The sequence below is a fragment of the Prunus dulcis genome, chromosome 4 (genome assembly GCF_902201215.1).
Source record: "Prunus dulcis chromosome 4, ALMONDv2, whole genome shotgun sequence".
In the NCBI taxonomy this organism is placed as follows: Eukaryota; Viridiplantae; Streptophyta; class Magnoliopsida; order Rosales; family Rosaceae; genus Prunus; species Prunus dulcis.
Window position 1 is genome coordinate 15,070,604 of NC_047653.1, and position 27,162 is coordinate 15,097,765.

At 34.8% G+C, this 27,162-nt stretch overlaps 2 protein-coding genes and 2 pseudogenes across 2 annotated transcripts; all 4 read right to left on the minus strand.

Annotated features, from left to right (window-relative positions):
• The window catches only part of LOC117625462, a 14,185-nt pseudogene extending 11,637 nt beyond the window's left edge, over positions 1-2,548 (minus strand).
• Positions 2,549-3,366: 818 nt separating this feature from the next.
• LOC117625463 (palmitoyl-monogalactosyldiacylglycerol delta-7 desaturase, chloroplastic-like) lies at positions 3,367-5,827 on the minus strand. The gene is made up of 5 exons (XM_034357013.1): positions 5,540-5,827; positions 5,227-5,367; positions 4,993-5,133; positions 3,716-3,822; positions 3,367-3,619 (listed from the first exon to the last, which is right to left on the minus strand). The coding sequence occupies exons 1-5, from the start codon at positions 5,825-5,827 to the stop codon at positions 3,367-3,369; spliced, it is 930 nt and encodes a 309-aa protein (XP_034212904.1).
• A 1,320-nt stretch (positions 5,828-7,147) lies between these two features.
• On the minus strand, positions 7,148-15,281 carry LOC117625464 (annotated as a pseudogene).
• Positions 15,282-16,308: 1,027 nt separating this feature from the next.
• LOC117625465 (palmitoyl-monogalactosyldiacylglycerol delta-7 desaturase, chloroplastic-like) lies at positions 16,309-19,854 on the minus strand. The gene is made up of 6 exons (XM_034357014.1): positions 19,610-19,854; positions 19,045-19,117; positions 18,376-18,467; positions 17,398-17,538; positions 16,741-16,847; positions 16,309-16,650 (listed from the first exon to the last, which is right to left on the minus strand). The coding sequence occupies exons 1-6, from the start codon at positions 19,826-19,828 to the stop codon at positions 16,431-16,433; spliced, it is 852 nt and encodes a 283-aa protein (XP_034212905.1). The 5' UTR covers positions 19,829-19,854; the 3' UTR covers positions 16,309-16,430.
• Positions 19,855-27,162: the final 7,308 nt, after the last annotated feature.

Sequence of the window (27,162 nt, forward strand, 5' to 3'; positions counted from 1 at the left end):
ATATTGGTCTCGCAAAGTTTTGCGCGACGAATATAGGAATATTGGTCGCGCAAAGTCTAAAAAAATTATTTTTTTTAAAAAAAAATTCCCGCATCCCATTTTTGGTACCCGCCAAAATCTTTAAATTTTTGCCCGAGGAAAAATACATATTGGTAGCGCAAAGTCTAAAAAAATTATATAAAAAAATTCCCGTGTCCCATTTTTGGTACCCGCCCAAATTTTTGCGCGACAAAAAATATTGGTCGCGCAAAGTCTAAAGTTTTTTTTTTTTAATTTTAAAAACCCGCGTCCCATTTTTTGTACTCGCCCAAATTTTTTGAGTTTTGCACGACGAACTGTTGGTCGCGCAAACTTTTGAGAGACGAAAAATTGGTTCGTAGCACAATATTTATAAAAATAATTGTTATGAATAATAAAAAAATAAAAATATTTTATTTTATGATTTAAAATATAATTAAGGTGAAAGCTACTTAATAAATGTATATACTATTCAATTTCTTAAGTGTTATATGTACAAAATAAATAAATTTAAAGCTACTTAATAAATAAATATATATATATACACGCACACACACACACACACACACACTTCAACGATCTAACCATAAGACTTGTTTGTATATACTTCAAGATCGTATACCCCAAAAATCACAAAAAAAAAACATTCAGAGATCTAGTAACGGGACAAAACTTTTCGATAGTTATAAATGAAAAATCACGATTTAACGGTTATTTTAACTCCGATTTTGATGATTTTTTTTTACAGCTACACTCCTTGACCCTATATGAATACAATGACTGAATTTGATCTTCAATTTAAAACATTTGCACTAGTGGATACCACAAAATGTTATGTTATATTTAACTAAAGTATAAATAAACTCTTAATTGTTAGTGAATATATTGTTTTGATGGCATATGCATTCTACGAAACTAGTTTCAACGATCCAACCGTCAAACTTGTTTTTTTAATCCAACCGTCAAACTTGTTTTTTTATACTTCGAGATCATATACGCCAAAAATCGGAAAAAATAAACATTCATAGATCAAGTAACGGGACAAAACTCTTCGACGGTTATAAATGAAAAATCATGATTTAACGGTTATTTTAACTCCGATTTTGATGATTTTTTTTACAGCTACACTCCTTGACCCTATATGAATACAATGACTGAATTTGATCTTCAATTTTAAATATTTACACTAGTGGATACCACAAAATCTTATGTTATATTTAACGAAAATATAAATAAACTCTTAATTGTTAGTGAGTATATTGTTTTGATGGCATACACATTCTACGAAACTAGTTTCAACGATCCAACCGTCAAACTTGTTTGTTTATACTTCGAGATCATATACGCCAAAAATCGAAAAAAATAAACATTCATTGATCAAGTAACGGGACAAAACTTTTCGATGGTTATAAATGAAAAATCAAGATTTAATGGTTATTTTAACTCCGATTTTGATGATTTTTTTTACAGCTACACTCCTTGACCCTATATGAATACAATGACTGAATTTGATCTTCAATTTAAAATATTTACACTAGTGGATACCACAAAATCTTATGTTATATTTAACTAAAGTATAAATAAACTCTTAATTGTTAGTGAATATATTGTTTTGATTGCATATGCATTCAAAAAAACTAGTTTCAACGATCCAACCATCAAACTTGTTTGTTTATACTTCGAGATCATATAGCCAGAAATCGAAAAAAATAAACATTCAGAGATCAAGTAAGGGATAAAACTTTTCGACGGTTATAATGAAAAATCAAGATTTAACGGTTATTTTAACTCCGATTTTGATGATTTTTTACTGCTACACTTCTTGACCCGATATGAATACAATGAAATAATTCGATCGTCAATTTAAAATATATATTTTCTAACAAAAACCCAATCCCAACAACAAGAATATATTTTTCTAATAAAAATCCGATCCGATCTAAAATAATAAATTTAAAGTTACTTAATAAATATATATACCGCTTAATTTCTTAAGTGTTATGCATACAAAATAAAAAACAAAAATAAATTGGTTTAGGTGACAAAATGTTGGATTACGTCATGGAAAAATTTTTTAAAAATATTTTTTATTTTATTTATTTTTATAAGGACTTTGCGCGACGAAGTTTACTTTTCGTCGCGCAAAGTCACTTTGAGCGACGAATTATTTTTCGTCACCCAAAGTCACTTCGCGTGAGCGACGAATTATTTTTCGTCGCGCAAAATTGGTCGCGCAAGACTTTGAGCGACGATGCATTGTCGTCGCGCAAAAGTTTTTCGCGCGAAGTGACTTTGGGCGACGAATTATTTTTCGTCGCGCAAAATTTGGTCGCGCAAGACTTTGAGCGATGAAGTTTCAAGTTTCGTCGCGCAAAATTTGGTCGCGCAAGGGGTTTTTTTTACTAGTGTCTCCACCACAGCCCTCGCCTACTCCATCACCGCAACTCGCTGCCGATTCACCTTCGCCCAAAACTCCATCGCCGAACTCCCTTCCTCCATCTCCATCGATGCTCCAGTTAACGTACCACATCCTTCTTCACCTCTGGTGCCACCGCAATCATCTCTATCTCAGTTTAGGTGCTAAGTTGGTTAATTTACATAAAAGAGAATCGCTATATGAAAAATGCCAAAAATATTTCAGAATAAATCCCAAAAAGCATGAATTACACAAATAAAATGCCGTTTTTGCTACTATAATTCTTGGACTAAAAGGTTATATAGGAGGCCCCAATTTTTAGGGCCATATGACATCACTCAACTTGCATATTCTGTGGCGGGGCCTACATAGCAAGATGCATAGGACATGACTTGGGCCTGCATATACTCCGTAAAACACAAGTAAACAAACACGGAATAAGATGAGTGGGTTGATTCTCCGGCCCAACTGCTTATAACGAGTATTGGAAAATAAGACACGAACATGTACTTTTTTCTTTCTTTCTCAAATTCTATAAAGTGTAATGATTTGGAAATCTCAAGGGAATGGTCGTGTAATTTTCAAAATCTCAAAGAGTTATATGAAAACAAGAGAAATCTCATGAGATGTATGTGTAATTAACTCTTATTTTAATCTTAACTACTTAGTGTAAATGCAAATAAAGGTAACTTTTTTTCTTTTTTTTTTTATAACCAAACTAGTAACTAAACACACTTTTAACATGGGGTAAATTTTATTCATAATACATAAAATTACTTCAATATGCCAGAATTAAACACTTTTCATAGTTTATTTTTACACAATATGATTATAAGTGATTATTTTAGAAGCCATAGAAATAGGAGACTAATCCCAGAATCCACACCATGCATGAATATTGACCCCATTACAAATGCATGTAGGATTTGAAGCTACATATCCATAGTAGGGTAAATCTTCAAAGACTCATTTTGAGTAGCCAGGATTCTACTCTTTGAAGCTTTTCGTTGCTTTTGAATTTCAGTTGGGACCTTCACATCTGTTGCTAATCCAATAGCTTGAAGAAATTTTATTATGTACCAAGTAAAATCAAACTCCCACCATTCTAGCCCTTGTCGAGCTGAGTATTCAAAAGCGTGGTGGTTATTATGCCACCCTTCTCCAAGCGCTAACAGTGACACCCACCTAAATGATTAAAGATGATGTATAAAACATATTAATATCCCAATTTTACATATAGAAAGATGAAATATGGCAGAGTGGGGAATAAATACAATATACCAATTGTTCCTAGACATATCACCGGTGTTCCACGGTTTCTTTCCCCACATGTGGCCAACTGAATTAACTAGAAAAGTGTTGTGGAGAACAAGTACGGTCCTCACCCCCTGAAATTATAAGGAATTTAGATTTAGGCCATGTTTGGATGAAGAAGTTAAACATATAATTAGACAAAATTCATGTTTTAAGGAGTAGTATATTATGATTTCGTTATCAATTGGGTTGATAAACAAGGAAGTTTTAAATCCAGCGTGAAAAAAATTTAGAATATGAAAAGGTCGTAAATTTTATATCTAAATTCTACCTATATTTTGTTTCTTTAAAATCCCAAAACAATGTCATTTTAATATATAAACAACCACATATAGCCACAAACAAAACCACCGTCGGCACCACCACCACCTAATTAAGCCACAACTAATTTTAGTGTCAATCACTTCTGGTGTTATAACCCCAAACCCACCAACTACCTCTTGCCTTAGTCAGTGGAGAAGCTAGAATTGTAAGATTGGGGGGAATCGAAATAGGAAATAAAGTATATCAAATATATATGATTTAAAACTTACATGTTATAGTTTAATATTTCGAACTTAATCATGTCTAATTTAGTTTAGAGAGGCCATTAACTTAAATTACAAGTTGTCGATTATTAAGTTTATATAATATTATATATAATATAGTAGAGGAGGTAGGTCAAAAAATAAAAATAAAAATTAAATACGGGGATGGGGATTTGAACTTGGGTGAAGAGTGTGGAGCACATCCACTTTAGCACATCCAATAAGCAATATGACATAAATGACTATTACCGATCCAAGTCATAAGGGGTAACATTGGAATAAAAAATAAAAAATAAAAAAATAAAAAGGTTACATCATAAAATATTTATTTAAAAAAATGTAATTCTATGTGGCACAAAAGTCAAAGGACTTTGATCAAAGTCACCAAATTCGAGGATTAAACCCAACTCCTCAATAAAAATTTGAATATATATCAACTTTTCTATAATTAAAAACTGTATGTACACAAGCAAGGAGTCAAATGCACATTCAAGACCATTATATATAAAGAAAGAGGTTATATAATGATAAATTTGTGAGACGAATTTGCGAGTAGTTTCAGAATTCAAATAATAGAATCATGGCTTACCACTAATGTCAAACACATAGGATGGTATATACAGTTTCCACTATACTTTCTTTTGGATATAAATTTTTGAAGACCATATGTTCCCATTTAAATTTAATGGAAATTAACCAGTAAATAACCAATCTCACCATTCCCCAAACCAAGAAGGAAAATCCACCCGCAGCATATAGTAAACCTCCAAGAAGAACTGAATGCAGAAGGTTAGTATGACGAAGAAACCTATAGAAGAGCTGCTTCTTCAAATCTTCAACGTTCTTTAGGCCTCCACACTGCAAATTTCTCATTTAAATAAAAATAACGAAGTATGTATGAGAGAGAGAGAGAGAGAGAGAGAGAGAGAGAGAGAGAGATTTGTTTTTTACTTGTCCAAACCGATAACTGCTATCAAAGATCCAACCCATTTGACTATGCCAAAGACCCTTGATAGGGCTATGAGGGTCTTTCCCTGTATCAGTAAACTGATGGTGGTACCGGTGCGTACACACCCATTCAATCGGACTACCCTGCAAACCCAAACACACACGCACAGACATATTTTATCTTTCTACTAAGTAACAGCTAGCTAATACAATGAAAAAAAAAAAAAACATACGAAACGTTCTTGATCACATGAAATATCCTTTTCCAGTTACATCGATGGATCAGAATAATTTCATATATGTACATATTATATACCTGAAGTGACAAAACCCCACAGTAGGCAAAGGAGTACTCGAGCCATTTTGGAAGGGTGAAACTCCTGTGGGCAAGATTTCTATGGTAAGAGAGAGTCACTCCTAAACCAGTCAAAAGATAGAGAGCCATAGCCACCCAAAATGCACCCCAGTTGAAATGAAAGGGTGCAAATAAACAAAGGCAATGCAAAGCCAACAACACAACCACTGCGGATATGTCTTGTATATTCCATTTCCTCCCCCAGAACTCTACATAGGACTTAACCAAAACCGTGCTCAAAAGCCCCATTTTATTACAAGAAGGTTGATCTTTCGTTGCATGATATGAGTTTGCAGAAAATTGGCCATTATATAATGCCGCGTCGTAAGTTAATAGGCTCTGTTTGATGGGCTGGACTGGATGGGATTTTTTTAATTAAAATGAATATGGGTCCTAGCTATTGTTTGGTGTGCTTATAATGTATCATAGTTTCATTGACTAAAGTTATCAGTCATCAAATTCAATTTTGATATATATTATTTGACATCTCCATTGGAAATTTTCTTAAGTGAGCAAACAAATTAAATATAAGATAATTATAAGCCTATAGGTTGAGTGGACAATGGATTACTAGGCTATATTTGGATGAACTACCAATCTTTTATAGAGTGAAATCACATTAAAATACATATAATATTTTTAAATATTTTTCAAAGGCTACCTGTTGCTAGTACCGCCGATGCCTATTTAGACAAAGACTTGGCTGCTTTGGTGTTTCGAAAACTCCTGTTCAACAAGGAAGGAGTGACAGAACAATTATATTGAGGTTTTTTTTTTTTTTTTTAAAATAAATTTTTTAAAAAGGCTTATTAGATCTAGGTTCAAAATGCTTAGCTGCTACTGAGTTTAGTCAATGTGTTTTGTTTTAGATGTAGGTCCTTTGACATTTATTACTTTTTTTGTTGTGTTGATTTTACCATTTGATGTAAATAAGGAAAACACATTGAAAATCTAAATTTAATGTATTATTTCCTTGTAATTGAATTCTATAATTTAAATTTGAATAATGCTACTATCACCATATTTGTATGCCACATTTTCATATCACCTTATGATTTATTGACACTTTTTAATGAATAATGCTACTCTTACCACATTTGTATACCACATTCTTATACCATCTTATGTGGTAGCTGAGGTGGACAGCCACATCAATTAAAATGATTTAATATTTTCTTTTCTTTTATGATTTATTCCAATATTTGTTTTTCTAATTGTATTAATTAAAATAAACTTAATTGATTTAATTGACGTGGCATATAATATGAACATACCACGTCATGTGGTATAGAAATGTGGGATAAAAATACGGTAAGTGTAGCATTTCTCCTTTTTAATTGATGTGGTTGTCCACTTTAACTCCCACATAAGGTGGTATGAGAATGTGGTAAGAGTAGCATTACTCTTTAAATTTTGAATTCTTTACTTGATAGTATTCCTAATATATGGATAAAATATAATTTAATCAATAAAAAGTAAAGACCCACATATTATATCAATCGATCAGACAAGCACCCACATTCATGTAAATAGTGTTATTATTAGAACAAAATTTTTTTTAGTGATAAATCATGTTACCTGTAAGTCAGGAACATAAATTAGAAGACTACCTATAAATCATATACAAAAAATAGACAATAAAATTGTATGTTACCTATAAAAAAAAGGTACAAAAAATATTATTGCACATTGTCAAAAATATGAAAAATAATATATATACCAATGGATAGGCAACAGGCAATATGACATAAATGACTATTACCCGATTCAAGTCATACGGGGCAACATTAGAATAAAAAATAATTTTTAAAATAAAAAAATAAAAAGATTACACCAGAAAATATTTGAAAAGGAATGTAATCTTATGTGGCACAAAAGTCAAAGGACTTGGATAAATGTCTTGAAATCCGAGCATTAAGCACAACTCCTCAATGGGAGTTTGTTTCTATATCAAATTTTCTATATTAAAAAATTATAAAAAAAAATTGTGACTTAAAGTCCACAAATTTGTAAAATTTATTGTTTTGCAAACCCTATAACCATGATCTAATTTAATTGCATGTCGGTGCACACAGTTGCGGTGGTGATAGTGACAGTGTTGACAATAGAAGCAGGGACGGGGCCACTCCTATGCCGGGAGTGGCCTTGACCCCCGCCCTCCCCCCCAAATTTTTTGACCTCCCTCCTGTACTATATTATATACACTTAATAATCGACAACTTGTAATTTAACTTACTGGCTTCTCTAAAATAAATTAGACATGATTAAGTTCAAAATATTTAACTCTAACATGTAAGTTTTAAATCATATGTATTTGATATACTGTATTTTCTATTTTGATTCCCCAATCTTACAAGTGACTAAGGCCCACTAAAAGGAAGTGACTAAGGCAGGAGGTGGTTGGCGGGTTTGGGGTTGTAACACCAAAAGTGACTGACACTAGAATTAGTTGTGGCTAAATCACGTGGTGGGAATGCTGACGGTGGTTTTGTCGTGGCTATATGTGGTTTTTATATATATTAAAATCACATTGCTTTGGGATTTTTAAGAAACAAAAATCTAGGTGGAATTTAGAAATAAAATTTACGACCTTTTCATATTATATGTAATTGATATAGTTTATTTTCTATTTTGATCCCCCAATCTTACAACTGATTAGAAGTGACTGAGGCCCACTAACAGGAAGTGACTGAGGCAGGAGGTGGTTGGCATGTTGACACTAGAGTTAGTTGTGGCTAAATTAGCTGGTGGGAATGCTGACGGTGGTTTTGTCGTGGCTATATGTGATTTTTTTTATATTAAAATCGCATTGCTTTGGGATTTTTAAGAAACAAAATCTATGTGGAATTTAGAAATAAAATTTACGACCTTTTCATATTTTAAATCATATGCATTTGATATACTTTATTTTCTATTTTGATCCCCCCAATCTTACAACTGATTAGAAGTGACTGAGGCAGGAGGTGGTTGGTGGGTTTGGGGTTCTAACACCAGAAGTGATCGACACTAGAATTAGTTATGGCTTAATTAGGTGGTGGGGATGCTGACGGTGGTTTTGTTGTGGCTATATGTGGTTTTTTTTTATTATTATTTATATATATATTAAAATTGAATTGCTTTGCGATTTTTAAGAAACAAAATCTAGGTGGAATTTAGAAATAAAATTTACGACCTTTTCATATTCTAAATTTTTTTTCAATGCTGAATTTAAAACTTCCTCGTTTATCAACCCAATTTATAACGGATATTATTAATAATTTAGGTGGGTGGCACTGTTATCTTTTGGAGAAGGGTGGCATAATAACCACCACGCTTTTGAATACTCAGTACGACAATTTGATTTTACTTGGTACATAATAAAATTTCTTCAAGCTATTGGATTGGCAACAGATGTGAAGGCATCCTAGTTGTTGAACCTGAATAGTACTAACAGTGCACGCTTATTACTCCGTGCATGCAAAATCTGGTTTATGAACATTTCAAAATAATAATCAATAAATTTAAGACATTAATGGACTTTATGTTTAGGGCATGCATGCCTTTATTTGCGGCTTTAAATGGAGTACTGTATATGCGCCAAGAAAATAATTTAATATGCCAGCTGCCTTATTGGTTCCCTATTATACGGTACGGACAAGAAAATGGAGCACTGTATAACCTACCACCTATAGATATAAAGTAATGCTAGTAGCAAACAACATGAAATCATTCATTTTAATTCAATTATTTTTGCTAAACCATTTTAATTCATTTAACTTAAATATGTTAATTTCTCAAACCCTTACCATCGCTCATCCTTCAAACCTCTATTGTTGTCCTATAAAAAAGAAATAAAAAAAACCCTCCATTGTTATCATTGCATCCGTCTCCGTAGAGATGAGTTTTCTCTTTTCTTGCCATCCCAGGCACTGACATCCTGAATCGATTTAAAGAAATATGGTATGGAGAACATGGCAGATGGGAGATTCACTCAGAGATTTAGAGATCAGCCGTGGGCTTTGTTCATCTCAAAATGGTGTTTTTAATCATGACTTCGCAACCAAGTGAAAAAGTTTTTTTTTGTGAGGATGATATGCCCCTGGTTTGGGTCTAAAGGCTTTCATGATCTTTGATCGAATCTACTCTGTAATGAATTTTTTTTTAAGACCCTCAAATCTAATCTTTTATGAAGAAAAATAATATTAAAATCAGATGAAAGGGTGATACAAGAAGAGTGGGAGGGATGTGATATTAGGCGGCAATGGCGGGTGCCTCTGGGCTCTGGCGGTAGTGATTGGGTTCAAGGATGAGCCACGGTGGGTTTCAATGAAGAGATAGATATTAAAGTTAAATAAATTAAAATGGTCTAACAAAAGAAATTGAATTAAAACGAATGATGTGGCATATGACATGAATTGTCATGTTATTTGCTATATTAGTTGGTATTAAAAAGTTGGTAAACAAGTTGGTGCTTCTAGCATTATTGGTAGATATATATCTTACATAGGAAAATTACATTGAGAGCATTTTTGCTCACCATTCTAACCTAATGTATACCATCACCACCATTCTCAATACTTGACACGTATCCATTAGCATAACCATGGTTCCATAAATACAATAAAAGTGTTAACTATGGTTAGGCCCATGGACATGTGTCAAGTGTTAAGAAGGGTGGTGAAGGTACACTTTGAGTTAAAGTGGTGAGGCAAAAATATCCAAATTACATTATATGACAAGACCCGCCCCGGAATTCTCGAAATTAAACATTTAGATTTAGGCCATGTTTGGATGAAGAAGTTAAACATATAATTAGACAAAATTCATGTTTTAAGGAGTAGTATATTATGATTTCGTTATCAATTGGGTTGTTAAACAAGGAAGTTTTAAATCCAGCATGAAAAAAATTTAGAATATGAAAAGGTCGTAAATTTTATGTCTAAATTCTACCTATATTTTGTTTCTTTAAAATCCCAAAACAATGTCATTTTAATATATAAACAACCACAAATAGCCACAAACAAAACCACCATCGGCACCACCACCACCTAATTAAGCCACAACTAATTTTAGTGTCAGTCACTTCTGGTGTTATAAACCCAAACCCGCCAACTACCTCTTGCCTTAGTCAGTGGAGGAGCTAGAATTGTAAGATTGGGGGGAATCGAAATAGGAAATAAAGTATATCAAATATATATGATTTAAAACTTAGATGTTATAGTTTAATATTTCAAACTTAATCATGTCTAATTTAGTTTAAAGAGGCCATTAACTTAAATTACAAGTTGTCTATTATTAAGTTTATATAATATTGTAGAGGAGGGGAGGTCAAAAAAATTTAAAATTAATATTAAATACGGGGAGGGGGATTTGAACTCAGGTGAAGAGTAGGAAGCACATCCCCTTTAGTCAACTTGAGGTACACAAGCGAGGAGTCAAAGATGCATATCCAAGACCATTATATATAAAGAAAGAGCTTATATAATGATAAATTTGTGAGAAGCATTTGCGAGTGGTTTCAGAATTCAAATAATATTGCGCATGCATTTGTATCAAAAATAATAGAATCATGGCTTACCACATGGTTGGTATATACAGTTTCCACTATACTTACTTTTGGATATAAATTTTTAAAGAACATATGTTCCCATTTAAATTTAATGAAAATTAACCAGTAAATAACCCAAACACACACGCACAGACATATTTTATCTTTCTACTAAGTAACAGCTAACAAAAAACATGCGAAACGTTCTTGATCAAAGAGTTACATCGATGGATCAGAATAATTTCATGTATGTACATATTATATACCTGAAGTGACAAAACCCCACAGTAGGCAAAGGAGTACTCAAGCCATTTTGGAAGGGTGAAACTCCTGTGGGCAAGATTTCTATGGTAAGAGACAGTCACTCTTAAACCAGTCAAAAGGTAGAGAGACATAGCCACCCAAAATGCACCCCAGTTGAAATGAAAGGGTGCAAATAAACAAAGGCAATGCAAAGCCAACAACACAACCACTGCGGATATGTCTTGTATATTCCATTTCCTCCCCCAGAACTCTACATAGGACTTAACCAAAACCGTGCTCAAAAGCCCCAATCTTACAACTGATTAGAAGTGACTGAGGCCCACTAACAGGAAGTGACTGAGGCAGGAGGTGGTTGGCGGGTTTGGGGTTGTAACACCAAAAGTGACAGACACTAGAATTAGTTGTGGCTTGATTAAGTGGTGGGAATGCTGACGGTGGTTTTGTTGTGGCTGTATGTGTTTTTTATATATATTAAAATCGCATTGCTTTAGGATTTTTAAGAAACAAAATCTAAGTGGAATTTAGAAATAAAATTTACGACCTTTTCATATTCTAAATTTTTTTTTATGCTGAATTTAAAACTTCCTCGTTTATCAACCCAATTTATAACGAAATCGTAATATACGATTTTAAGATTCCTTAAAACATGAATTTTTCTAAATACTATATTTAAGTTCTTCATTCAAACATGCCCTAAATCTAAATTATAATTTTAAGGGTGAGGATGGTACTTATTTTCCATAGCACTTTTCTAATTAATTCAGCTGGCCACAAGTGGGGAAAGAAACCATAGAACACCGGTGATATGTCTATGAACAATTGATATATTGTATTTATTCCCCACTCTGCCATATTTCATAGTGCTAGATGTAAACTTGGGATATTAATATTAATAATTTAGGTGGGTGGCACTGTTAGCTTTTGGAGAAGGGTGGCATAATAACCACCACGCTTTTGAATACTCAGTACGACAAGGGCTAGAATGGTGGCAATTTGATTTTACTTGGTACATAATAAAATTTCTTCAGGCTATTGGATTGGCAACAGATGTGAAGGTCCCAACTCAAAATCAAAAGCAACGAAAAGCTTCAAAAGTAGAATCCTGGCTACTCAAAATTGGCAACGAAAAAAACTTAGTGAGTAATCGTGTGACTTATAAGTTAGGAACATAAATGAGAAGACTACCTAAAAGTTGGGAACATAATTAGAATACTTCCTATAAGTTAGATACAAAAATAGACAATTAAAATTGTATGTTACCCATTAAAAAAAAGTACATAAAATACTATTACACATTACTGAAAATATGAAAGTTTTAAATCCAGCATGAAAAAAATTTAGAATATGAAAAGGTCGTAAATTTTATGTATAAATTCTACCTATATTTTGTTTCTTTAAAATCCCAAAACAATGTCATCTTAATATATAAACAACCACATATAGCCACAAACAAAACCACCATCGGCACCACCACCAACTAATTAAGCCACAACTAATTCTAGTGTCAGTCACTTTTGGTGTTATAACCCCAAACCCGCCAACCACCTCTTGCCTTAGTCACTTCTAGTCAATGGCGGAATTAGAATTGTAAGATTGGGGGGGAATCGAAATAGGAAATAAAGTATATCAAATATATATGATTTAAAACTTAGATGTTATAGTTTAATATTTCGAACTTAATCATGTCTAATTTAGTTTAGAGAGGCCATTAACTTAAATTTCAAGTTGTCTATTATTAAGTGTATATAATATTGTAGAGGAGGGGAGGTCAAAAAAATTTAAAATTAATATTAAACACAGGGAGGGGGATTTGAACTCAGGTGAAAAGTAGGAAGTACATCCCCTTTAGTCAACTTGATGTACACAAGCGAGGAGTCAAAGATGCATATCCAAGACCATTATATATAAAGAAAGAGGTTATATAATGATAAATTTGTGAGAAGCATTTGCGAGTGGTTTCAGAATTCAAATAATATTGCGCATGCATTTGTAACAAAAATAATAGAATCATGGCTTACCACATGGTTGGTATATACAGTTTCCACTATACTTACTTTTGGATATAAATTTTTAAAGAACATATGTTCCCATTTAAATTTAATGGAAATTAACCAGTAAATAACCAATCTCACCATTCCCCAAACCAAGAAGGAAAATCCACCCGCAGCATATAGTAAACCTCCAAGAAGAACTGAATGTAGAAGGTTAGTATGACAAAGAAACCTATAGAAGAGCTACTTCTTCAAATCTTCAACGTTTTTTAGGCCTCCATACTGCAAATTTCTCATTTAAATAAAAATAACAAAGTGTGTATGAGATATATATATATATATATATATTTGTTTTTTACTTGTCCAAACCGATAACTGCTATCAAAGATCCAACCCATATGTGACTATGCCAAAGACCCTTGATAGGGCTATGAGGGTCTTTCCCTGTATCAGTAAATTGATGGTGGTACCGGTGCGTACTCACCCATTCAATCGGACTACCCCGCAAACCCAAACACGCACTAACAGACATATTTTATCTTTGTACTAAGTAACAGCTAGCTAATACAATGAAAAAACAAAAAACATACGAAACGTTCTTGATCAAAGAGTAACATCGATGGATCAGAATAATTTCATATATGTACATATTATATACCTGAAGTGACAAAACCCCACAGTAGGCAAAGGAGTACTCAAGCCATTTTGGAAGGGTGAAACTCCTGTGGGCAAGATTTCTATGGTAAGAGACAGTCACTCCTAAACCAGTCAAAAGGTAGAGAGCCATAGCCACCCAAAATGCACCCCAGTTGAAATGAAAGGGTGCAAATAAACAAAGGCAATGCAAAGCCAACAACACAACCACTGCGGATATGTCTTGTATATTTCATTTCCTCCCCCAGAACTCTACATAGGACTTAACCAAAACCGTGCTCAAAAGCCCAATCTTACAACTGATTAGAAGTGACTGAGGCCCACTAACAGGAAGTGACTGAGGCAGGAGGTGGTTGGCGGGTTTGGGGTTGTAACACCGAAAGTGACTGACACTAGAATTAGTTGTGGCTTGATTAGGTGGTGGGAATGCTGATGGTGGTTTTGTTGTGGCCAAGGTCTAAAATATCGAGAGTTTCGGAAATATCGGTGATCCAAAAACACGGATATATCGATGGAAATATCGACAAAATATCGATATCGATAAAAATTGAATAAAAATCAAGGAAATTGTGAGAAAAACTTGGAAATTTTTATTAAAACTTTAGAGGATGTTTATTTAGTCAATTGTCTATTATTTTATCACAAAAAACTGGAATAAAATGCATGGCATGGTGGGTTAGAGTGATTTAAGTTGATTATGTAGCGATCTGACAAACACCGTGTCTTTAGAAAATATGTAGTAATTAGTGAAAGAAAATTAAACACACCACAATTTTTTAGTTATATTAATTTACTACAATATATTGCATATGATAAGATATATGAGCTTGACAAAATATATATATATATGAGTAACTTACTACCACATAGAAAGAATTCCTATTAAAGTTAAAACTTAGTATCACATATAATGAACAATATTAAAACTCAATAGTGAATAATAATACAACTCCGTAATATATAACCACACACAAAAAAAAAAAAAAAAAACCCTCCATAATAAAATAATAAATAAAATTAAACATATGCCTAAATTTATCATTAGGGATTTTTTTTTAATAAATAGAAATTTATCCTAGATAATATTAACTTGCATAAATTTTTAAGGCCATATAAATATTACACGTCGTAACATTAAACATATGCCTAAATTAAACATAATAAAATAATATTAGGGATTTTTTTTTTTTCTAAATGGAAATTTATCCTAAGATAATATTAGCTTGTAAAACGTTTAAGACCATATAAATATTACATGTCGTAACATTGTTAACAAATTGATTCGCAGCCTGGTGGATAAGGCCCAGTAGATGGATGCAATTGAGAGAGGTTCGAATCCCCTCGTTGGCAAAAGCACCATTTCTCAACACATTTAATGTATTTTTCAGTCTCACTCGCGATATTATCGATAATATCGCGATATATTGCCCAAATAAAGCACGAACGAGTAGGAAATTATCGCCTCCGAAATTATCGCGATAATATCGACGAAAATATCGATATATTGACGATAATTAAGTGGATATGGGCTAAAATATCGCCCACTCAAAAAAACGATATTATCGGCGAAATATCGCCGATAATATCGACATTTAAGACTGTGGTTGTGGCTGTATGTGTTTTTTATATATATTAAAATCGCATTGCTTTGGGATTTTTAAGAAACAAAATCTAGGTGGAATTTAGAAATAAAATTTACGACCTTTTCATATTTTAAATCATATGCATTTGATATACTTTATTTTCTATTTTGATCCCCCCAATCTTACAACTGATTAGAAGTGACTGAGGCAGGAGGTGGTTGGCGGGTTTGGGGTTCTAACACCAGAAGTGATCGACACTAGAATTAGTTATGGCTTAATTAGGTGGTGGGGATGCTGACGGTGGTTTTGTTGTGGCTATATGTGGTTTTTATTTTATTTTATATATATATATATATATATATATATATATATATACAGAGAGCTTCCATTGAGGGATCTCTCAAATAACTTATTTGAGGGACACCCCTTGTAGGCCCCACTCCGGATTGTATTTCACTAATCCAAACCGTCTATTTTGTAGATACTCATTCAAAGAAAGTAAAGTTAAAGGACCACGGAAACCATTTTGAAAATTGAGGTACTCAAATGCAAATTAGGTCTAAGTTCAGGGACTAATAAAATGATTAAGCCAATATAAAAAAATAAAAATAAAACATAATTTTCAAGGCATCCTTCAAAATTGAATAAAATAGTTTGTAGATAGTTTCCGTCTTTTTGTTGTAGAAATTGAGCCCAGAGAAATGACTTTTGATTATTCTGTAGTGCGAGTATAAGTGATTATTTTAGAAGCCAAAGAAATACTAGACAAATACATACAGGATTTGAAGCTAGTTATCCATGACATACATAGCAGAATAAATCTTAAGCAAAGCCTAATTTTGAGTAGCCATGATTCTACCATTTGTAGCTTTTCGTTGCTTTTGAATTTCAGTCGGGACCTTGACATCTGTTGCCAGTCCAATAGCTTGAAGAAATCTTATTGTGTACCAAGTAAAATCAATTTGCCACCATTCCAGCCCATGTCGAGCTGAGTATTCAAAAGCATGGTGGTTATTATGCCAGCCTTCTCCAAACATAATAATTGCCAGCCACCTAAATTATTAAAAATAAATCATGTTAGTATCCCAATTTTACATTTAGTAATGATGAAATATAGCAAAGTGGGAAATAGATGCGATATACCAATTGTTCGTCGACATATCACCGGTGTTCCATGCTTTGTTTCCCCACATGTGGCCAACTGAATTTACTAAAAAAGTGGCGTGGTGTAAAAATGTTGCCCTCACCCCCTGAAATTATAAGGAATTTAAATTTAGGACATGTTTGGATGGAGAAGTTAAACATGATTTTTAGATTTAGGACTTGTTTAGATGAACAAGGATGTCATAGTTTTCAACATTACTCTTCACGTAGGACCACTTTTTAGTGAGCCACAGATGCAACTAATTCCACATTAGTTACTTTTTTTTCTTCTTGAATTCGAGTTTCAATTTCAGGGTTAAATTTGGGATTTTTTGTTTGATTTGGGTTCAATCGGGCTTAATAAACCGGCCCGCTCTGATACCATAATAAGATTCTAGAAAGACAAATCTGTGGCCCACTACTATAAGTATTGATGCTGTCTTCAACTTAACCATTTGCATATTCGGCATATATAGAGTTTTAGTAGTGGAATCAGTCATTATATTTTGTGTTTTATTTGATCAAGTTTCTAATGTGGAAAATCATATTCTCCAACATATGACACTATGAATAAAAATGGTCAAGTCAAGCAGTTATTAATAGAGAGTAATCATTTGGGAGAATAAGTAAGGTAAACTAACGAGCAAGCGATCTCACCACTCCCCAAACCAAGAAGGGAAATCCACCCACAGCATATAGTACACCTCCAAGAGCAATTGAATGTAGAAGGTTAGTACGAAGAAGAAACTCATAGAAGGGTTGTTTCCTTAAATCTTCAACGTTCTTCAGTCCGCCAAGCTGTAAATTTCTCATTTAAAAAGTAAATAAAATAAGTACATATGTAGTCTTTTTGTATTGGGAACACCTATTATGGTCCTGTACCAATTTTTTTCAACTATTTAAACAGTTTATTTTTCAAATTTTCATTCATAAATTATCCTTGCGAAAAATCATGCAAATTGAAAATCATAAAGGCATCTAGTTGGGATCAATATAATAGACGAATATTGTGCTTTAAAAAAAAAAGCTATAATAACAACTATTTAATTGAGTAGTCAAATAGTTTCATAATCAAGTGACTTTTTGCAGAAATCATTTTTAAGGGAATATCTAAAAGGGGGAATGCTAGCAACCTTCTCTCTAACTTTCAAATTTGGACCTTCTCCTTTTTTTGCTTGACATATATCATTCTCCTTACACTTAAAACGTTGTCATTAATATATTACAGTCCCGATCTCTTGGACTACATGGGTCCAAGAGATTTGTGGTCACTCACTGTTCGATATAAATTCAACGGTTCACTCACTATTGTACTCCTTTTAAGAAACTTTTATAAACCATTGGATTAATATCCAACGGTGGGTGACCACAATCTCTTGAACCACTGTGGTCCAAGAGATCGGGCTTGTAATATATTATACGAGTTAACTTTTGCTTTCCAAATTTATTTTTATTAAATGTATTCAATTTATCCAAAAAAATTTCACAACTTTCTTACCATCTTATTATTATTTTTTTTAAACGTCAATTATTTTTTTAAACTTGAAAGCAAAAGTTAACTTGTATGATATATTAATAACATTGTTTTAAGTGTAAGGAGAATGAGAGATGGGAGGGATTGTGTGTACGTTTTACCTCTTTTTCAAGCTGACGACGACGGCCATCAAGCATCCAACCCATGTGACTAAACCATAAACTCTGGATAGGGCTGTGAGTAGGGGTGGGCACTCAAACCGGCAAACCGGAAATCCGAGCCGAACCACACCGAACCAAACCGGAAAAAAACCGAGTTGACCAAAAAGTCAAAAACCGGTCAAAAATCGAACCGGACCGGTTTGGACCGGATTCGGATCCGGTTCCATGTCTTCAAAAACCGAACCGGGCCGAACCGAACCTGTGAAACTAAAAAAATATATAATTTCAATATATATTTATATTTAATGCTATATTTTTAATTTCACTAAAAAAACCTAATATTTATCCAAGTTCAATGTCAAAATATCTCTCTTTTCTCACTTTAATATTTATTTTTTATATGAAATTGAATAATTTGTTAATTTTCAAGTAAAAAAATAATATTTTAGTTGAGAATTGTATTACAAAACAATTTAAAAAAATAATTTTTATAATCCGGTTCAAAATCGAACCGGAACCAGAACCGAACCGAAACCGGTTCAAACCGAACCGGACAGTTTTTGAATTTTTTTAATTAAAACCGAACCGAACCAAACCGCATGAATAGTATCGGATCGGTTCTAATTTGAGGCAAAAACCGGTCCAAACCGAACCGTGCCCACCCCTAGCTGTGAGGGTCCTTCTTTGTGTCAGTAAACTGATGATGATACCGGTGGGTACTCACCCATTCAATCGGGCTACCCTGAAAGTCCAAAACACCAACAAATCCTTGGTATATACATTTTTTTCATTTTATCTGTTGATTAAGTGCGTTATCATAGATAGTAGGCATATAGAATAATACACTGGAAGTTATAGATATGACCTAGATTATGTATACATAACATGAAATAAATAATTTTTTTATACATTTCCTGTTACTAAGTTCTGTTTTTGTTTTTGTTTTTTGTTTTGTTTTTTTTTTAATAAATAATATTTGGAGGAAAGAAATACCCTAGAATTTCTATCCTAGGTGACAAGCAGCGGGGAGAGGGGAGGGCCACAACCACTGCGTTGGCTTAAGTTTTGTTTTTTGACAATGTGATATTTTAACTACTCTAATGTATGAGGATGAGGATCGAAGTTTATAAATTATGAGTAATTCATTAACGAATTTGAAAATAGATCTTAAAGTTATGGAGTTTTCTATGCTTTTAAACACAAAACGCTTTACCAATTATATATGCACACACACCTGAAGTGATAAAACGCCACAGTAGGCGAAGAAGTACTCGAGCCATTTTGGAAGCCTCAAACTTCTGTGTGCAAGACTTCTATGGTAACTCAGTGTGATTCCTAAACCCGTCGCAACGTACAAAGTGATGGCCACCCAAAATGCAGGCCAATTGAAGTGAAAGGGCGCAAATATACAAAGGCAATGCAAAGCCAAAAACACAACCACAGAGAAACCCATCACTATATTATATATGTATATGTATATATAAGTCTGATGATCTCAGTTTGGCCCAAAAAAGGCCATTGTAGAGACTATTTATAATACTCCCTTGCTTCCTTGCAATACATGGCCCGCTGACTTGTCATCAAAATAGAAGCAAAGCAAGCATCAGCTAAAGAAATAAATGTGGTTTCGAGAAACTAGACCCGCAGAGGCAGAGCCCATCCCTATGGATCAGGATTGTCCCACCGCCGTCCTCCCCCCTAACTTCCAGCCTCCCTTATTAATTGGGGTCAATTGGACCTTACTGAATTTTTCCTTTTTTGTCCGAATACCTTACTGACTTGTCATCTCAACATTTACATCACAAGTGCAAGAACACAATGGGATGCGAAGAGACCTTTTATTTTGCTAGCAACACGTGATTTGTTCAAAAGTTCTTTTAGAGTGTGTTTGGATGAGGTATTTCGAGATGGGATTTTCGGTAAGTGGAACTTGAAAGTCCCATATGACTAAAAAGTAACTTCTTGTTGAAGTTGGCTCACCATAAATGCAAAAGGAGGAAGAAGAAACGTGATAGGATCCGCCTCGAATTCTTCGGAATCCGTGATGAATCCTGCGGTTTTTTCGACATCAAACCGATGCTGGGCCCATTTACTAACAACATCCTCTTCTCCGAAAACAAAGGAAAAGAGGGCTGAGACTTTCTACCGAAATTTCGGCAATCTCCCCTGAAAAATGAACTTTTCCCAAAATTTCAACCTGTCAAAACACGGTAATAATAATACAAAGGCACACAGTTTACAAAATAGGCCTCTGACCTTGAATCCAACCATACATGGGCGATAACAAAGCAATTCTAAGGAAATTTAATTTACAACCGAAAACAAATGTTCAATGGAAACAAAAACAAATAGAAGTTGCCCTACAGAAGTTCAGGTCGTGGAAATGTGAATCTTGGCTCGGTTGCTCGGCTCATATCAAGCTACTGCCTAGGGGGCTCAAAACAAAAAATTGTGAGTGGACAAAACAAGTTTCAACATAGTTATAATCAACGTACTAACCCAACCGGTTTAGAAAACGATGCCAAAACATGCGTTCAAAACCGATATATAAATATATAGTCAAATTAAAACCAAGGTAAAACCCATATCCCGTAATGGTATACTAATACCCAAACCCATATATATATATATATATATATATAGTATATGTATAAGTAAGACCACTACCAAACTTGTGCCTGGGAAACAATCCAACCAGGGGATTGTTTGACTAGACCACATGGAAGAACCCTCAATTGACCATGTGGCTTGGGAACGAGCTGTCCAGCAGGGGAACTGGGTTCACCAGCACGTACAACAGAATCCTCAATACTCGTGCGCCTATGACAAGTCCTACGCATGCAGACCACCACGCTTACGAAACACCCCATCAAGGGTGCCGGGTTCCAACATATCCAAGTATCCAATGTTTTCAAGTATCCAATCCAAGTATCCAAGTGTCAGGGAGGTACATAGGGTAGTGCTAAAAGCACTCCAGACTAACATAAACCACAACCCAAATCCCATTCCATAACCACTTCCAACAATCCCATGTACCCAACACATATCTCTAAAAACTGGACATCACTTGTGTCCAAAACACAAATCCCAAATTATACATATTCAAAGTATAGATAATAGCTCTCAAGATAGCAATAAGTCAACCCAGAATAAACATAACCTTCAAGTATCCAAAAACATACCGATGATTCCATAAAATACTAAAAGTAATATTAAAACAATATTAAAGTTTCAGCAGTAAAAAATATCCCAATATATAAATATGCATAGCATTCCACCTTTGAAAATAATAATTATTTAAAAATAAAGTCCACTCACAGAAATTCCGAAGCTGCATGACCCTGAGAGGGTCCAGCTTGCTGAGCACGCTGAGCCTGAGTACCTATTGAAGAACACGGGGACTAGATTAAATAAAGTACTTTGAACGAGAACTTTAAAACAAACTCCTAGTTTATCGGGGACTCAAGTGTGTGTACGACGAACGGGAAGTACCTAAGGTCCAACTACGAGTTTCGAAAGGTGTAATAACCTTAGAAGACTGTCAGTCAACCGAGTGGTCAAACTTCCCAAATTTGGTCAATTGGGCCCGCCCTCCGATTTCTAATCCGAAAGTTCCTACAGGGTTCAACAAAGGTTACTAAACACATTTTGCAAGTTTGGTCTTGATCGAGCGGTCAGATTGCTCTCCATCTCACGATCAGATAGTTTTCGTTTTACATAACTCTAGAATAATTGATTCGTAGTATCCGAGACTCCAATTCTCGATTCACGAGTTCTTACACGATCTTAGAAGTACAGAGAACAACATACTTGGAAATAGAGCTAATCCAACAGTCCAAGCATATCGAACTCGGATATCGCCTAATAGGTGTAAATCAGTTTGACTGGCAAACGATAACCAAATTCGAATCCGAGCATATCGAACTCGAAACTATACGGTTTTGATAGGAACTTCCCGGCCTCGATACAGCTGTGATAACCGCCAACGATGTCGTACAACCTTAGAGAAAGAAAGAGGGAGGAGAAAGCTACCTGATCCAAGTGGTGGCGTGACTGGAGGTGGCCAGAAAAGTCGCTAGTGTCGACGACATTTTTGGCCGGTTTTTCCCTTCGAAACTGGCGGAGCTACGCTAGTTTTGGACCTAAGAAATTGGGTGGGTCAGGTAAAGGAGGAGGAGAGGAAAATTTTGGAAGTCGTTTCGTCAGAAACGGTGGCCAGACTACGTCGTAATTGACGCCAGAAATTCCGGTTGTCGCAATGGAGGGGAGAGAGTCGGGGGAGGAGAGAGAAAGGAGAGAGATGCGAGCGAGAGAAGGGCTGACCTAGTTTTTTTTTTAAAAAAATCAGACTTTGCAAAAATTACGGTTGTGCCACTGTACTTCTGTTGACCATAACTTCTTCGTTAAAACTCCGATTTGGGCCCATTACGTGTCTACGAACTCATATTGACAAGCGCCACACAAGGTGCTACTCAAATCCCAAAAATACTTATAGATCAAAAAGTGACTAACGTGACCCTAAACGAAGAACAACATATTTTCCTTTTTTTCTTTTTTTCTTTTGTTCTTTCAACTCTTTTAACTCAAGACTTGTTTGGTAGTTTTTTAACTCAGGTAAGTCCACACCCTCTTCTCTCAGTGGCATTTTCTTTCTGACAATCACTCAACTCCTATAACCAGAGATGTAGACCTTCGGCCGCCGACGACTTAAACCTCCAACAAACTCCTCCCACTGCATGATTGCTTCTTTTTTTTTTGGGATGGTTAGTCCAAACACAATATTAAGTTTTAAGATTTGCCTGTTCTTGTTTTCACTTCTATTTTTAGTTGAATTTTAGTTTTCATATTTCCTGTACGTGGCAGATTCTTCACATTGGACAGTTGTTTTTCTTGACCATCTCTGATGAATGTGGATTTCTTATGTTCATTTAGTTTACCAAAGTGGTCTACTTGTAATGAATTTATGTTGATAAATATATAAAATCAACTATTTGATTTTTAATATAATCTTCTCTTCTCTAATTCTAAGCTAAGAAAGGTTTTTAATATTGTTAAAATAAATGGTTTATGAGTTGCAACCAACATGTTCAAAGAAATGTCTAAACCAAGTTGTGATCTTTTTTTATTTTCTTTTTTTGTGATGATTGGAATTGGGTGATTGCCGAAAGGAAAGGTCACCAAGAGAAAGAGGGTGGAGCTTACCTTAGTTACAAGTACACCCAGCCAGCAAGACTTGAGTTAAAAGAGTAGTTGAAAGGAAAATAAATAAAATAAAAACAGGTGTTGTTTTGTAAAGAGGCCACGTCATCTATTGAGGAATGGCTCTATTTTCCTATTGTAAAAAGGACCTTGCTGCCGGACTAGAGTGGAGCCACAAATGATGAGTGGGGTCAATTGGACATCAATAGAGCTTTGAAGAAAGTAGGGTTGAGTTGGTAAGGTGTTTGTATTGCGTATAGCTTTACTAGTGTTCAAGTCGTGCTGTCAGATGTCCTCATTAGTACGCGATTTATAATTTCTTACATAAATTCATACTTCGTGGTAGCTGGCAGTTGGATGCCACGCGTAAGTACTTCCAGCTCGAGAGTGTGAATCTGTCTTAACGCTAGTGGTGAGAGTAATTAATTTCCTCTTAAACTTTTCTTCATTATAAAAATAAATAAATAAAACCAAAAGTAGGTCAGGCCCTTACATAATATGGCTTTGTAATTTAATAACTTACTGAATTTTTATTTTTCGGTCTGAATACCTTTCCAACTTGTCATCTCAATACTTCAAATCTTCTTATTTTGTTTATTATGATTGTATTTGCGGATGACGATAGGATTATCAAGAGACACTTCTTTTCTATTGTGTGCGCTATGCCGTACCTAAACTTTTTTCATGATTTTATTTTTGGCAATTTTTTTCTTCATATATTTTTCTGGTGTTTGTGTTGGATATATATTTTCATGTTAGAATGTCAACTCTTCTTATTATTGTTTCTGTAAATTAAAGCTTCGGTGGGTGCCCCATAATAATATGAACATTAATTTTGATTGAAGCCCTTTGTGTTAGCTAGGTGCAGCATTGTTTGGTGGTTGTATTTCATTCTCCAAAAGAAGGTATTTATAGTACAAGGATGTAATCTTAGTAGGGTCAAACTAGGAAACAAGATAAAAACCTAATTACACAATATCTGTAGAAAAAGAAAAGAAATATAATCCTAATAAACTAGGAAATAAATATCCTAATTAAGCTAGGATCTCGCTAACACTCCCCCTCAAGTTGGAGTAAAGATATCATGCATGCCCAACTTGTCAAGCGAGTTGAGAAAGACCGTAGTAGACACAGCTTTCGTAAGAACATCTTCCAGTTGATACTCGGATGATATAAATGGAAAAGAAATAATTTCAGCATCTAACTTCTCTTTAACAAAATGTCGATCAACCTCCACGTGCTTTGTACGATCATGTTGCACAGGGTAATGTGCAATTGCAATTGCAGCTTTATTATCACAATACAAATCCATGGGTTTCTGGGGTCCAAACCCAAGATCTCTCAACAATCTTCTCAACCATAGTAACTCGCACACACCTTGAGCTATCCCACGGTACTCGGCCTCGGCACTAGACCTAGACACCACTTTTTGCTTTTTACTTCTCCAAGTAACAAGATTACCACCAACAAATGTGAAATACCCAGACGTAGAACGTCTATCAGTGATTGAACCAGCCCAATTAGTATCCGTATACCCTTCCACATATGTATGACCATACTTGCAAAATATTAACCCCTTTCCAGGAGTTACTTTCAGATACCTCAAGATGCGCATCACAGCACTCATATGATCTTCACTAGGAGAATGCATAAACTGACTCACTATACCCACTGCATATGCAATATCAGGACGTGTATGAGATAATTAAATCAATTTCCCCACAAGTCATTGATAATGCTCTTTATCTGTAGGGACTTGATCAGGATACAACCCCAACTTATGATTCTGTTCACTAGGGGTATCAATTGGTTTACAATCTAACATTTCAGTCTCTGCAAGTAAATCCAAAATATATTTTCTTTGTGACAAAAAGATACCATGTTTAGATCTGGCAACTTCAATCCCAAGAAAGTACTTCAAATCACCCAATGACTTCATCTCAAACTCGGAAGCCATATACTTATGAAGATTTTGCATTTCTGCCTGATCATCTCCAGAATCATATCATCAACATAAATAATTAAAGCTGTCAATTTACCTTTATGACGCTTTAGAAACAAAGTATAGTCTGAGTTACTCTGCACATACCCAAATTTCTTCATAGATGCTGCAAATCTCCCAAACCATGCTCTTGGAGACTGCTTCAATCCATATAAAGACTTCCGCAACTTACACACAACACCCTCCTTAGAGGTTACAGGAATACCAGGAGGGAGATCCATGTAAATCCCCTCATTGAGGTCACTATGTAGAAATGAATTTTTGACATCGAATTGTAATAAGGGCCAGTCGCAGTTAGTAGCCAGGGACAATAGTACACGCACAGTATTGAGCTTTGCCACTGGAGCAAAGGTCTCCAAATAATCCACTCCATAGGTCCTAGTATAACCATTTGCTACCAATCTAGCCTTGTAACGATCAATGGAACCATCAACTTTATGCTTCAAAGTAAACACCCATCTGCATCCAACAGCTTTCTTCCCTCGTGGCAAAGGAACTAAATCCCATGTTTTATTCTTGTTCAAGGCATCCATTTCAACATTCATGGCATCCATCCATTTTGGGTTAGATAAAGCATCTTGCAACTTAGTTGGCACACATACACTAGATAATTGACACAAATATGATGCATATGACTTAGACAAACGATGAGTTGACACAAAATGGCTAATGAGATATTTAGACTTGGCATGTATATCAGGAGAATACTGTACTTTAGGTTTCCCACGAGTGGTTCCTAGGGGTAACTGATAAGTTGACGCAGATAGATCATTAGAAATTACCTCACTTGATTCACTATCACGAGTAGATTGGGACACTAGCAGGGTAGAGGGGGGTATTGGATCGAACTCATCCATACAAGAATCACTGTCATTACTTTCATATATAGGCGATTGGTCACTTGCTTTAGTTTTACCGGTCGTTTCGACATCGAGAGCACCTGCTTCATCTCCAGATACAGGCAACTGGTCACTTGCTTCAGTGTGATCGAGTTCCAAAGGCCGATAAGTCGTTTCTTCACATGGACCACAAGTTTCATCTTCAGATATAGGTGACTGGTCACTTGCTTCAGTGCGACGAGTCGTTTCCATCCCAAGAGCAATATCTTCAAACACATCATTCTCCAATCCAACACATTCCAATTCACTCCCCCTCTCCCCCTGAATTGGAGAGGAGGGAGAGACATAATAGGGCACTTCTTCATGGAAAGTCACGTCCAAAGTAACATGCACCTTCTAGGTAGGTGGATGATAGCACTTATAACATTTCTGAGTAGACGAGTAACCAATAAAGACACATCACAGAGCACAAGGATCAAGTTTACTCCATTGATGAGAGTAGACATGAACATGGGCAACACACCCAAAATTTTAGGAGGCAACTTGGACACTGAGACAGGGGAAACATGGTCACCAAACACATCATGTGAAGTCTTGAAATGAAGAACCCCGCTAGGAGTACGATTAATCAAATATGCAGCAGATAAGACAGCATGACCCCAAAGATTATGGGGAACAGACATGTCCAACATAAGGGAGCGGGCAACTTCAAGTAACTGACGATTCTTGCATTCAAACACACCATTC

Coding starts and splice junctions, on each gene's coding strand:
- LOC117625463 (XM_034357013.1), bottom strand. CDS start 5,827: ATGGGGCTTTTGAGCACGGTTTTGGTTAAGTCCTATGTAGAGTTCTGG. Junction 5,134..5,226: donor GCAGTTATCGGTTTGGACAA/GTAAAAAACAAA, acceptor AGAAATTTGCAG/TGTGGAGGCCTAAAGAACGT. Junction 3,823..4,992: donor CCTTCTTGGTTTGGGGAATG/GTGAGATTGGTT, acceptor TTATAATTTCAG/GGGGTGAGGACCGTACTTGT.
- LOC117625465 (XM_034357014.1), bottom strand. CDS start 19,828: ATGGGTTTCTCTGTGGTTGTGTTTTTGGCTTTGCATTGCCTTTGTATA. Junction 16,848..17,397: donor CCTTCTTGGTTTGGGGAGTG/GTGAGATCGCTT, acceptor TTATAATTTCAG/GGGGTGAGGGCAACATTTTT. Junction 16,651..16,740: donor GATATGTCGACGAACAATTG/GTATATCGCATC, acceptor TTAATAATTTAG/GTGGCTGGCAATTATTATGT.